The sequence below is a fragment of the Nicotiana tabacum genome, chromosome 19, assembly GCF_000715075.1.
Source record: "Nicotiana tabacum cultivar K326 chromosome 19, ASM71507v2, whole genome shotgun sequence".
Lineage (NCBI taxonomy): Eukaryota > Viridiplantae > Streptophyta > Magnoliopsida > Solanales > Solanaceae > Nicotiana > Nicotiana tabacum.
The window spans coordinates 79949638-79962465 of record NC_134098.1 but is presented as its reverse complement, the minus strand read 5'-3'; the positions used below and the strand labels follow the sequence as shown (position 1 = coordinate 79962465).

The window sequence follows — 12828 nt, the reverse complement described above, 5'->3', positions numbered from 1 at the left end:
ACGCAAGTTAGCTGTGAGTTCCTCACCTCCAACTTGAGGGGAGTATTGAGAGTGGTTAATTATTTTTCATTAATTAGTAGCTGTTGACAACTGTCATTAGTTAGCGGTTAAATTAATTCTCTTTTTCTCCTTTCATTACATGTGTATATAATTAAGAAACAAAGATGAAGAAATGAGATTAGTTTTCATTTTCCCAAATTTTGTTCTCAATTATTTCTCTTTTCGAATCTTCTGTTCTCTCATGGCTTCAGCTCGATTCTCCACTTCAATGGAGAATCAGCTCTAATCTGCTGATAATTCGAGTTTCATCAGTCTCAAGAAATGGGCTCCTACGTGCAGCAGGTCCATCCCTAATTCCCTGCCAACAGAAGATGATGTCAGATGAGTGTAGTCCTAGATAATTCAAATGATAGGACAATATTGTCAGTCAATCTGTTATACTGTATTTTAGAATGAATCATAATAAATGGAGTGGTGGCCGATGTCTATATTATCGAGCAAAATACGTAAGTTGAGACTGAGGCGTAAAACTTTTTTTCTTCTTGTGATGACATTTACGTGCGGTAGAACATAAAGGAGCACGTGGTTATGGCATGAAGAAGATGAGGTGTCGGACGTTGTTCACGTGCTATTTTCTTTCCCCGAGTTCCCCCACCCCTAACTCATTTGCCTCTGCCAATGCCCATTCCCGATTCTTTTGCAAAGCTCGTGCCCGTTCCAGGAATCTTAACAGAGTGTGTAATTTAATAAGTATAATAATGCCAATTGTGAAATTCTCTGTATCAAACATTTGTGGTTTGCTAGAGCATCATTTTATTTATTTGTCAGATCACAGATTATAATACTCACAATTTATTATTTCGCCTTATTTGTGAACTTTTTGAAGCATCAAGAGGAAGGTAGTGAATTCCAATCTGCTGCACCTTTGCAAATCAAATTTGAACATAAATGTAACTTTTCTGTCAGTCCAGAATTTTTATTAAGAGGTGTCAAAATACATAAAAGTAAATATATCAGGAAATTAAGGGAAATCAATACATAATATATATACATATAATTTATTTTTTTACCTACCTATACAATATATTTTTTTCGTAAAAGAGTGTCCCTTCCTATAAGATGGCTCCGCCACTGTACTGTGCCGCTACCCCCAGTTTCTTAGAATGCAACATTTATTGCATGTTTGGCCTCTTGTTCAACCTGTTCCGCTTTTACGAAAAATCTTAGTACCTTACTACCCGTTTTCTTGCCCGTTCTTGCCACTTTATTGCGGTCAGTGTGCTTTGCCTAATAAGAAATATGCATGCTAAGCGCGTGTTCACTGCATTACATCAAAGATGAGTTAAGTGAGAAATTTTGCTACATATTAATATTATGCCACTGGACCGACAATAGTAACATAATCACACTACTATAATCATTTTATCATGATTGATATATATATATATATATACCCTTTTATCATTACCTTTTTGGCATTATTTAAACGATGATACAAATTTTTGCTTCTACCATTCTCTTGTGATTGGGATTTGGGAATTGGGACTACTTTTATGAGGTAATCAATTTTTGCAACAGCTTAAATATAAACATTCGATATTAATCTTGCCAGACCACATTCTAAATTTTATTGCTAAAGCATATGATAATTGCGGCTTTGGATCTCTTAGTTGTTTAGCATATTCCAAACCATTTGACAAGTTCTCGTTTGACTAATTTCTATTGTTAAACTATCACTTTTATCATAGGAGAAATGGGAACACAAAAGCTCACAACTCTATTTGTTGAAAGTTAAATTTAATTGGATGGTTATCAACTTATCACGAGTATCAAATGTTAGAATTTGGACCAATGTACTGGACCTTCGATCAGGCATTCTACCTAAAATTTTACTTTTCTTTTCTTCTGTTTAAATTGTAAAAGATTATGTTAGAATAATTTTCTAGTTCCGTTACTTTTTTTACTTGTCCAATATTAACGAAATTTAGTAGGGAATTTTTTAATTAAATGTCGTTAGAACTAGCGGATGACGTGCGTGCTTTGCTAGCAGAGCACATTGCTTTTTTGGTGGCACCAGAATACGTTAACAGATTGATCCTTGTCTTTTCTCCTCTGATCTCTTTTCTGTAGATACTGCTGCAGGATAAGATATTTGCAACACCAAATACAATTTGGCTTTACTCTCATCAAATTCTCAACCGTTCATTTCCAATTTTCTTTACAAAATGCATTCCACTTTACCACCACTATTAAATGAGTTCCCAAATTGGTTAGGTTCACCTATATCACTCCTCTGAAGTCGTTTTGCTTTATTCCAGTTTACACCACTATTAAATTAGTCCTTAAATTGGTCTTTAAAGACAATATAATTTGGATGTAATTCAACTCTAAAAATTTGTTTGTGTGCCTAAAATCATGTAAGGGGATAACGATTGATCCCTCAACCAATATGGGACGTTAACATATTCTGTCCCGCCGAAAAAACTGAACATGTGGTGCGGAAATGATACTTGACGGGTTCTAACATTAGGTAAATCAAGAATAAATATGAGTTTGATTTTGATACAATTTTAATAACGGAAAAAGTTTAAATATGTCCTTGTATTATACGAAATTTAGCACATTTATCATTCGTTAAATACTTTAGCTAAAATATGTCATTGCCGTCATATAGTTGGTTCATATATGCCCTTAGAGTTACACAGTTGACCCATATATATCTTTTTCGAAACGGAATCTACCCAAACTAATTAGCTATTTCGTTAATTGTATTAAAGTATATTACAAACACTATTTCCTTTTTATTAGTACTTTTTTTTCTTTACATTTCTTTTTTCTTTCTTTCTTTTTTTTTTTTCTTTTTCTTTCTCCCTTATCCGATTTCCTCCATTACTGATGTCTTCTTCATTTTCGTCACCAATTTCACTTGACAAAACTCATGAATTCCAATTACTAAGAAAATTTTCCCATAAAAATATTTTTATAGATCATATGTTTGTCAATTTTTTAATTTTTACTGAACATATATTTTGTTCTAAAAAATTTAACAAAGTAAGATTGAAATAATATTTATGTAACAAAAAACCCGAAAAATCCAACAAAACCGAACAATCCAAACCAAAAACCGAACCAACCCGTTCCATGTACATCCATAATTTACATAGTTAATAAAAAAATAAAAAATGTCTAGCTGAAAAAAGATGAAAAAAGACTAACAACTCAAATTTATAACACTACAACTTGAACTCTAGGCTTTTAATCATTAAATTATCTTTCTGTAAATAATTTAAATATTTTGGTCTTTTGAGTATTGTTAAAGGTTGAGATGTTTTTATTATTTTAAAGTTTAAACCATAATTTTTGGAACCATTTAATTTCATTTATTTAGAGGGCAAGTAAAATTGGAACTTGATTACCTTATGGGAGAATTTTTTTAGTAATTGGAATTCATGAGTTTTGTCAAGTGAAATTGGTGACGAAAATGGAGAAGACATCAGTAATGGAGGAAATAGATAAGGGAGAAAGAAAAAGGAAAAAAAAAAAAGAAAAGAAAAAAGAAGAAAGAAAAGAGAAAGGTAAAAAAAAATACTAATAAAAAGGAAATAGTGTTTGTAATACACTTTAATACAATTAACGAAAGAGCTAATTAGTTTTGGTGAATTCCGTTTCGAAAAAGGCATATATGAGCCAACTGTGTAACTCTAAGGGCATAGATGGACCAACTATGTGACACTAAGGACATATTTGAGCTAAAGTATTAACGCAAGATAAATGTGTTCAATTTCATATAATACAAAGACATATTTGGACCTTTGCCCTTTTAAGAAAATAAACCTTTGGTTTACCTTAACCATGAAAATTTGTTTATTAAGTAAAGATTGATCAAGAACATAAAGGAGATAATATATCAATTTTTTGTGTGTTCATTTAGCTTTATTCACGCTAATCATGTGTTTGTTTGAAAAAAAAGAAAAAGTACTCATCATAACTAGACTCATTGCATTTACACCAAAATATCATAGTGTCATTTATTTGGACTTGAGATGGATAATATTTGTACTGTTTAAGTAGTCACTTGGTAATTTATAGGGGTGTACAAATCGAATCGGAAAACTACATCAAATCGAAAAGTTAAATCAAACCGATTAAAAAACTCAACTAGATTTGGTTTGATTTGGTTTGATATTGAGTAAAAAAATCCGAACCAAACCGACATATAAATATATAATATTTATATATACTTTAAAGATTTTGTATAAAAAATTTTTAAAAAAATATCTAGAAATATTTAGAATTCTCTTACGTGATATAATATCTAATAAAATATGAAGTGCTCCATAGTTATTAACATTAAATAATAGGTTGTATGATCACTTTCTTATCAGGTGTCACTGAAATGTGTCAATTTCTTTGTTCTTCCATATTCATATGTCAAGATCTATTAAATTCTTATATCTTTTTCGAATTTGAAGTGATTATTATTATTTAGGTATCATATTGATTTTTATATTTAAGTATTAAATTCGATTACCTTAAAAGTGTACATCAATAAAATATTATTGTGAGACGACTAAAAGAATAACTATCATGTGTTACTAAGTAAATTCTCCCATAAGAATATTTAATAGATAATATGTTTGTCAATTTTTTAAATTTTTACTAAACATATATTTACTTATAAAAAATTTAACAAAGTAAGATTAAAATAATATTTAAATAAAAAAATCCGAAAAACTCGTCAAAACCGAACAAATCCAAACCGATATAGTTAATTTGGTTCGATTTTAATAAAAGCCGAACTAACTCGATCCGACTAATTTCTAATACTTCACAAACCAAATTATAGAATTTACGAGACCAAAAGTTTAATGATCTGATCTCGTTATAAAGAAAAGGTTGAAACTTTACCCCCATTTTGTAACAGCCCATTCTCCTAGTTCGCCTTTAAACTGATAATTTGCGGTGTTGGACTATTCTTAGGGACTAAAAAGTTAAAGGTGTTTTCCTCTTTTTCTGTATCGTTTTCACAGCAGAAACTTGAGAAAACCAGTCTTGAAGTTATTGACAGTGTCTTAAATTTGATGTTTCGTGTCGCAGATAGTGAAGAGAAGCTTAGTACAGGCAAAGAGGTGGCGTGGAAGATGCTTGTAGTGAGTTGTAGGGGAAATGGTTTGTTGGTTTTGTTGCTGAAATGATGATGATGCTGTTGTACTCTTTCACACAAGATTTTTGTGTTTTATGTATTTTGTTTGTACACGTGACGTCTACAGCATTCTGTCGTTTAGTACTACTGCCTACTGCTCTGGGTCTTTTGTTGGAATTTGGTTGCGTTTAACTCCTGTTTTCTTCTTCATAAATGACCACTCTATGTAAAATTAAAAATAAAAAACATTAAATTGGTTGTAGAATTTGAAGGGGTTCACATTTCACTCTCTCTCTCTCTCTCTCTGCTCTCTTGATCTCTGGTAATACATTCATCTTCTTTATTTTTCAGAATTGTCATTTCTGCTGTATTCTCACTTTCTCTATTTATTAAACCTTCTTAGTCTTTTCACTGTTCTATTACTTTCCTCTTTTAACTTTTACCTGTGATCAAATTTTGCCCTATAAAGATCCCATTTTTGTGCTCACAGGCTATTTCTCTTTGATGTGATTCACTTTTTTCTGTTCTAGGGGTTATAGCTCTCCTTTATTCTGTGTATGGAGAAGAAATATTTCACAAATTCAGATTCTTTCATTTATTTCTTCTAGTTATGAGCTTCTCTGATTGGGAATTGATCTCTTTCATATCGTTTTTTCATGAGTTCAATTAGTTGTTACTTTGTTTCTTATTCTTTCCCTTTCCTTTGTGTTTCCTTAAATGTGTGGCACTCATAAATATTTCTGTTTTGTTGCTTTCTCATTAATTCCAGGTTCTCTTCACTGCTTTGACTCCTACTTGTTTGGGTTACTAAGTAAGTGAACCAACCAAATCTTGATGGATTCTGGTGAGTAATTAAGAGCCTTGATTTTGTGAAGGAATGGAGAATTCACATGAGAATGGAAATGGAGTGATGGCTGAAAATGGCCACAGCCTTATGAGGCACTCTACTTATCAGTCTGGATTTAAGCTATCTTTACAGTGGTTAGATTTGAGAGTTTTTTACATTAGAATTACCAAATGTGAGCTTGATGATTTGACCGCTGAGTACCTAACAGTGAACTATGTTCCACTGAAACGCGACACCCTTTTGGAAGTGAATGGTGCGCGGACTGGAATTTATTCGGATGGTGTATCCACTGTACTTAGAAGAGATAGGTTTGATAAGAAATCCGAGGAGGTTACTTTTGTTAGTACAGATAGTATAAGTATGACAGGAAGTGTGAAATATGAGGTTTTCGATAGGGATGTTCTTGTGTTGTCTGGTTCATTAAACTTATGCGATAGCAATGGATTTTTAAGTGAATCTGAAAATCATGGACAATCTTGGAACATCAATTGTGAAATGGATGTGTTTGCTGGCTCTAGCTTGCAAAAAGGAAACCAACACACGGCCACGGATTTGGCTTCTCCTATAATTGAAGTTTATATAGCTGGTTGTTTCTCAGGGAAACCAATTATACTAACAACGGCCCTGCAACTCGGCCATCGTAGGAAGCAACTAAGGCCGGGAATGTTGGAATCAATACCAGAATATGAGGCAACTGAAAGCCAGTACCGTGCTTCCTCTTCACATGCAATGCAGGTATACTACTGGTTACGGTGATTGACAGTATAGCGAAAATACATTGTTTAGATAAGTAAAAATTATTTGATGATGTATAAATACTATGTACGAATCCCCTTGATGTCTTTCGTGTATTTACTTTTTTAAATTGTGACACCCCTTAATAAAAATCCTGACTTCGCCACTAGTTATTGATGTTTATACCTATACATAACCTACACCTCTATGTTTAGCCATCAGTGAATTAGCAAATTTTACCCTTCTGCCAAATAAGTTTTTGTTGTCTTTTGGTTGAACTGCTACTCCATATTTGCTGCAGTAGCTTTTAGCTTCTCTGTAATTGCTGCCCAAATATTTTCTTATCTTGTGCTGTCAGTACTTAGGCCCAGCCAATAATGCTTGAGAGCCATGAGAAACTTATCCTGAACTCTTGGGAAACAAAGAGTACAGTGTGCTCAGAACAATATATGTATTTATGCATGCAACACATGGACACACATGTCTTACCTTTTCGTTTTGTGTGTCAATGCTTTTGTTTTCTTATCAGGATACCACATGGGTGAAAGGAAATAAAAATTTGCCCTGCTATCTTGCATGTGCTAGCAGTTAAGATGGTCTATGCTAGTGTTTGAGTCCAAAATATAGTAAATATAGTACAGCAACAACAACAACAACAAAAAACCCAGTATATTCCCACATGTGGGGTATGGGGAGGGTAGTGTGTACGCAGACCTACCTCTACCTAGTGAAGATAGAGAGGTTGTTTCCAATAGACCCTCGGCTATAGTAAATATCGTAAAGGTAGATATCTTATTTACCTAGGTAAGGAACTTGGCACCCATCATACCATAATTTTCAGTTGCCAGGACTCTTCCCATCATCACATGATAAAATCTCGATTGCAATTTATGAACATACAAAGAAAAGGGTATGTTAAAACAGTAAACACATTGTTTGTACCGATAACAACTGCTAAAGAAACATGAGCCTGGTTGAAGGCAGAGTTGCAATCTGCATATATACTAGAAGTCTTCAATGCATTTCCTTTTTATTTACAGATTAAATCTCAATGGAACTTCCAACTGACGTATTCCCTATATAGCAATAGATGAAATTGTTAGAATTTGCAATGCCCGGGCCAGCATTAGTCAGTTTTCTTTATGTGTGCAAGCCGGTTATCCATTTATCTGATCTGCAATATGGGATTTTTAATCTTCTGCAAATGAGTTTTTCGACAACAGAAGTTAAATCCATTTTTTGGTGTTTCTTCCACTTGAATCTTTGTCTATTCCCCCGCCTTTTCTCTGGCTTACTTTGTTGTTAGCCTGTGATTATGGAAAAGTCTAGCAAGCAACACTGATTTAGTTTTGCTCCGTCGCTCTCTTATATACCAAGAAGGTGATACAATATTAAAGCAGAGGTGTCTTACTATGACTTTTGATATGTTATGCACATCTGTTTTTTTCTTTATCCATTTTTCTTTTATGAGCAAGTTTTCAGTGTTGTCAACAATGCATGTGCAGGTTACCGATCATGCGAAACCCAAACAGGAGTATGATGAATATAACAACCTTTACTCTAGGATGGAATACATAGAAGGTGAAGATGGGGAACTATCCTGGTTCAATGCTGGTGTAAGAGTAGGTGTTGGAATTGGCCTCAGTATCTGTGTTGGAATCGGTATAGGAGCGGGACTACTTGCTCGTACTTATCAAGGAACCACCAGAAACTTCAGAAGGCGTCTACTTTGACGACTCAGACCTGTTTAACTGCTATGACTCTAATGCCATCTATCTGTCCCAAGTACCTGCTAACTTCTTGATTTTGACTCACCTTCTCTGAAAGTAAATGCTAATGATGCAAGCTGGTAGAATCCACTTGTAAGAGAAATAGCCTGGTTTTTTACGTTTCTTCCTAAACTGATCTTCTTTAAATAACTCGCTCTGGACATCGAATAAAACTTTGAGTCTTGTGTACTTGAGCTGCAGGACAGTTAAATGACCTCGTTGCTAACAACGGATACTCGTTAGATCAGTCTTCTATGTTTCTCATAGGTCCTTATCCAATTTTCTATTTCTTTCAGGAATTGTTAGGTCTTCTAATGGCATTGTAATAGGTTAGATGTATCTATGAACATTTCGTCTGTTCAAAGGTGTTAATCTAGTTCATGTTCATGCGATTGGATAGCATAGCTGTTTACAAATTGCATAGAGGAGTTATTTTTTTATGTTTCGTTCCTTTTTTTTCCCTTCTGATCTTGCGGCAGACCTTATTTGTGCTTTCCGGCACCATGTTTCCTTCGTTGTTCGTCTAGTGACTGAATTTTGGCTTATGACTGCGAAGCCTGTCTTTTGCACTTTCGACGGGTGTCTAAATTTGCATGCCGTATGTCGTTACATTGAACCTATTTAAGCTCCAATTGTATTTGAAACGATGCGTGCCAAAACTGAATAATGTGCCTCGTGTCTTAGCAGCTACTTAAGCTTATAGATTCTGAAACTCTGTATTGAATTTTATCTGGTCATCTACTTTTCCACTTGAGCTAAGTGTGTTAGATAACTGTTCGCGCTTGAAGTTTAAACTATCAAGTAAATGACCCGGTTTTTTCCGTGGAAGTTAAATTATGATCCATGTTCCTTGGACGATTTTCATGACCCAACCAAGAAAACCTTGAGCCATCAACAACAAGAACCCATGAATAGTTTTGAAAAGACGTTCACCCTTGAACCTTGATAATGTAACAAGTCATAGAATATCATCCTGGCTTCGCCAACTGGATTGGCTCAAGAGGATCAATTTTACCTATCTGAGTTAAAAATGAGAAAGAATCTGGATATTAAAAGATAGAAAGGGCAGATTTCATACGGCACAGAATCTATATACAAGCTGGTCATTCTCTTTAAAACTGGTTCTTACAGTCAAGGATACTGCGCAGCACCAAGTAACCAACCCATGAGTCATGCAATCTAGATTACTTCTGGTACAAAGGCGAGGGAATACGTTTTATCTACACATAGCAGTGTCTTTTGGAATGGAGACTCTAGTATGCAAACATTAGTCACCGAAAAGACCATGTTTATCCATCCAATCATCAACACTTGGTAGACCATCACATATCAAGATTGTCTACATGGGGGGATCTATTTGCTCGTCGGAACCAGGTAGTAAATGCACCGACCAAGTGGGGACAGTCATCAACATTCCTAGTTGAAAAGCTGAGACACTGCTGCAATAACTCCTGGGCATCAGGCAAGGTAAGTGTGGATATAATCCTCAAAAACGTATCTTCCAGCTCCACATATACTGTTTTGTGACTTGGCATCATAGGTGTTACATTGTCTTTGCACAAAATCAACACTGGAAGCCAATCTTTCACAAGCTTCATTCTCACCTGTTAGACTTAAGTGCATTAGAGAAATGAAGTAAAACAGAAGCCATCGTGGAAAGAGTCGCTGTTTATCAGTGAAGAACAACATTCACTTGACCAAGTGATGAACACCAGAACAGACACAGCAGCAAAAAATCAAGCTGCTGCTGTTATTGTAGAATGCCCATGTTCTGGTTATGAATCAGTACATCTTTAAGACAGATCAATCATTTTAACAGTCAATCAAAACAAGGACATAGAAGGAGCAAATCATGTCCATACTCAAAACCATTTCTTTGAAACATCCAAAAGTCTAACAAACACAGCAGACATGTCAGAACATCTAACAGTCAATCACCATTTGGAAAAAGACCCATGAGATGAAGTTAGATATTGCAAATGGATGGGAAAGGTTATAATTGAAGTCCCACTGTTATTTGCTTTTATAAATTATGTAAGTCAAAATAGCAGAAAGCAGGAGAAAGCGCTAGTAAACAGTAAGACAAAATCTCAGTGCTATCGCTCCCACAAGTATCCTATGCTAATTCAGGAATATGTTCAAGTGTAAGATGCTCCTAAGTCTTAAAGGTGTCTATGCGTGTTAATACTCCCTAATTTTGCAATTAGTAAACAAGAACATATCAAAAAAACATAATTCCTAAAGCCCTCACAGCCCACACAATTAACAGGTGTATTTCCTAGACTCTATGCTTTGCAATTACACATAATAGAAAGAATCATTTATAAAACTATGGAAATAAAAATGGACCTGTCTAGTAGCCAAGATAGTTCCTGTGGCGACTGCATTAGCAAGCTTGCAAGTGCATCGAAGCACAACTGCAGGGAGCCCAGGTACGATATTCCTCCATGCATCATCACGGAGAGCCCTCAGCAAATCAGCAGTAAACGAGGCCTGATTGCTCCACTCTTGTACAGCTGCATCAGCCACTCTCAGTTCAATCATCCTCTCCAGCAACCACAGCAAATGCCTCCCATTCGTCATCGCAGTATGCAAATTCAACCTCTGAATTGCCTCAGTCTCATTATGATCACCTCTAAAATCAGGACTCGAATAATCCTCCAATGACTCCTTCACGATCTTCAAGCTACTCATAAAGGCACGGTCCAACACTCTCTTTGCTGCCTCTTTGGATGAAAAATCCCTCAAAAGTTTAGCTACGAATGCCTTAGCAAATGCCATGTTTGGATGGTTATGAAGTGCCGATAATATTAATCCATGAAGCATTTCTTCAGACGAATTGTTCTTATCAGTTGAAACCCTAGCGAGAAGCTCTTGAGATTCCTCCTTGCCTAAAAACGGAGCAAAATTGAGTATTTTCCTTTCTTCATCTTCGGTCCATGGTACGGCTTCAAGGAACCTGACACAAGCCTTGATGCAATCCTCGAATATTAGTTCCAAAGCCACCGGAAGTAAACACAAAGCTATTGAAACAGTATTGATAGTTGTGGAGAAGTCATTGGTGTATAGGAGCTGCAGAACAGTTAAATGATGATCGATTGATCCAGGAGTAGACGGAACGCCGAGATTAAGCCGGAAGGTTCTAGAAGAGTTTCCTGAATCAACGACGTCGTTTGATTCCTTTTGCCAGCGATCAGATAAAAGAGCAGCGAAGTACTTACAGCGCCGGAGAATATCGGAGTGGAGATAGATCTGGACATCGGATTGATCAGAATCAACGGCTGATATTGATTCGGAGTCGTCGGTATCGAACAGCGGCAATTGATCGACGAAGAGGCGAAGCACGACGTCAGCCGAAGATGAGTCGTTGAATCCGCCGCTAGCAGCAGCTGCAGCAGCGGCGGCGGTCGAAGACGATGGAATAACGGTGTGAGAAGATGTCCGGCGAATACCTGGCGGCTTCTGAGAGCGTTCTGTTAGGGTATTATCCGGACGTGAAGAGTCGATGATTCCAATAGTTGAGGAAAGTCGGCTATTGCTACCTACACGTTGTCGTTTTTTGCCGGAGGTGACTCCGCCGGCACTACCACCACCGCCTACCGTCATTCTGCTAGAGGTTCCTCTGAATTCTGATGAAGACGAAGTTTCAGATAAGGACGAATAGGATATTGTTTAGAACAGTGTGTTGTGTTGTGTAGATTTTAAATTTAAATTCTTACATTTGGCAAAAGAATCTCCTCATTTTTTTTTTAGTTTGGGATGGCCAGATTTGGTTTATGGTGAGACAAGTGGATAAAATCGAGTTGATGATCTGACGTGGCCGGGGCCCATCTTCTGATAATACCACTTTTAAATTGTTGCATCTGTTCTATGGATCAGTGATTCTGATATTTCTAGTTGGGCCTTGCCCTTCCGACCCTAAGGCTTTTGGAAATTCTTTTGGGCTTTTTTCAATTTTAGCCCGCATCAGAAATTATTTATATTCGATAGCTGAAAAGTGTATAAATTTATATAATTTTTGTATATAACATACATAATATATATATACATATATAAAAATTATATTTTTCGGCTATTATTTTAAGAGCGGCTATACAATGTCATTTATTTAATTTTTTTTTGTTGAAGTTTGAAAAAGAAAGAGTACTTAAGTTCAAGTTGAAGTCAAGAGTATTCTCACATAACAAATTAAATTTTTGTGAGTGTGTTATGTGCTTAATCGAGATTAAACACAATTCTGCAGAGATCTAAGAAACCAAGAGTAAGAATGGCTTCTGGACAATCTTCACAGGAGAATGTTCTAGAATTTAGGAGTTTAGAGAAGAAGAGTAATT

The 12828-nt window shown here is 35.5% G+C and overlaps 2 protein-coding genes across 6 annotated transcripts; one reads left to right on the top strand and one right to left on the bottom strand.

Annotated features, from left to right (window-relative positions):
- Positions 1-4865: 4865 nt before the first annotated feature.
- LOC107760591 (uncharacterized protein At1g01500) lies at positions 4866-8884 on the top strand. 5 transcript variants are annotated; one of them, XM_016578666.2, is made up of 4 exons: positions 4866-4997; positions 5098-5150; positions 5913-6725; positions 8231-8884. In XM_016578666.2, exons 3-4 carry the CDS (start codon positions 6021-6023, stop codon positions 8456-8458), a joined length of 933 nt encoding a protein of 310 aa, XP_016434152.1. In that variant the 5' UTR covers positions 4866-4997; positions 5098-5150; positions 5913-6020; the 3' UTR covers positions 8459-8884. The 5 variants fall into 5 exon arrangements, with proteins under 5 accessions (XP_016434152.1, XP_016434151.1, XP_075094162.1 ...); XM_016578665.2 differs by having other exon boundaries at positions 5098-5169; XM_075238061.1 differs by having other exon boundaries at positions 4916-5150.
- A 659-nt stretch (positions 8885-9543) lies between these two features.
- Positions 9544-12255, bottom strand: LOC107760592 (BTB/POZ domain-containing protein At3g05675). The gene is made up of 2 exons (XM_016578667.2): positions 10844-12255; positions 9544-10098 (listed from the first exon to the last, which is right to left on the bottom strand). The coding sequence occupies exons 1-2, from the start codon at positions 12098-12100 to the stop codon at positions 9817-9819; spliced, it is 1539 nt and encodes a 512-aa protein (XP_016434153.1). The 5' UTR covers positions 12101-12255; the 3' UTR covers positions 9544-9816.
- Positions 12256-12828: the final 573 nt, after the last annotated feature.

Coding starts and splice junctions, on each gene's coding strand:
- LOC107760591 (XM_016578666.2), top strand. CDS start 6,021: ATGGAGAATTCACATGAGAATGGAAATGGAGTGATGGCTGAAAATGGC. Junction 6,726..8,230: donor CCTCTTCACATGCAATGCAG/GTATACTACTGG, acceptor ATGCATGTGCAG/GTTACCGATCATGCGAAACC.
- LOC107760592 (XM_016578667.2), bottom strand. CDS start 12,100: ATGACGGTAGGCGGTGGTGGTAGTGCCGGCGGAGTCACCTCCGGCAAA. Junction 10,099..10,843: donor CTATCTTGGCTACTAGACAG/GTCCATTTTTAT, acceptor TAAGTCTAACAG/GTGAGAATGAAGCTTGTGAA.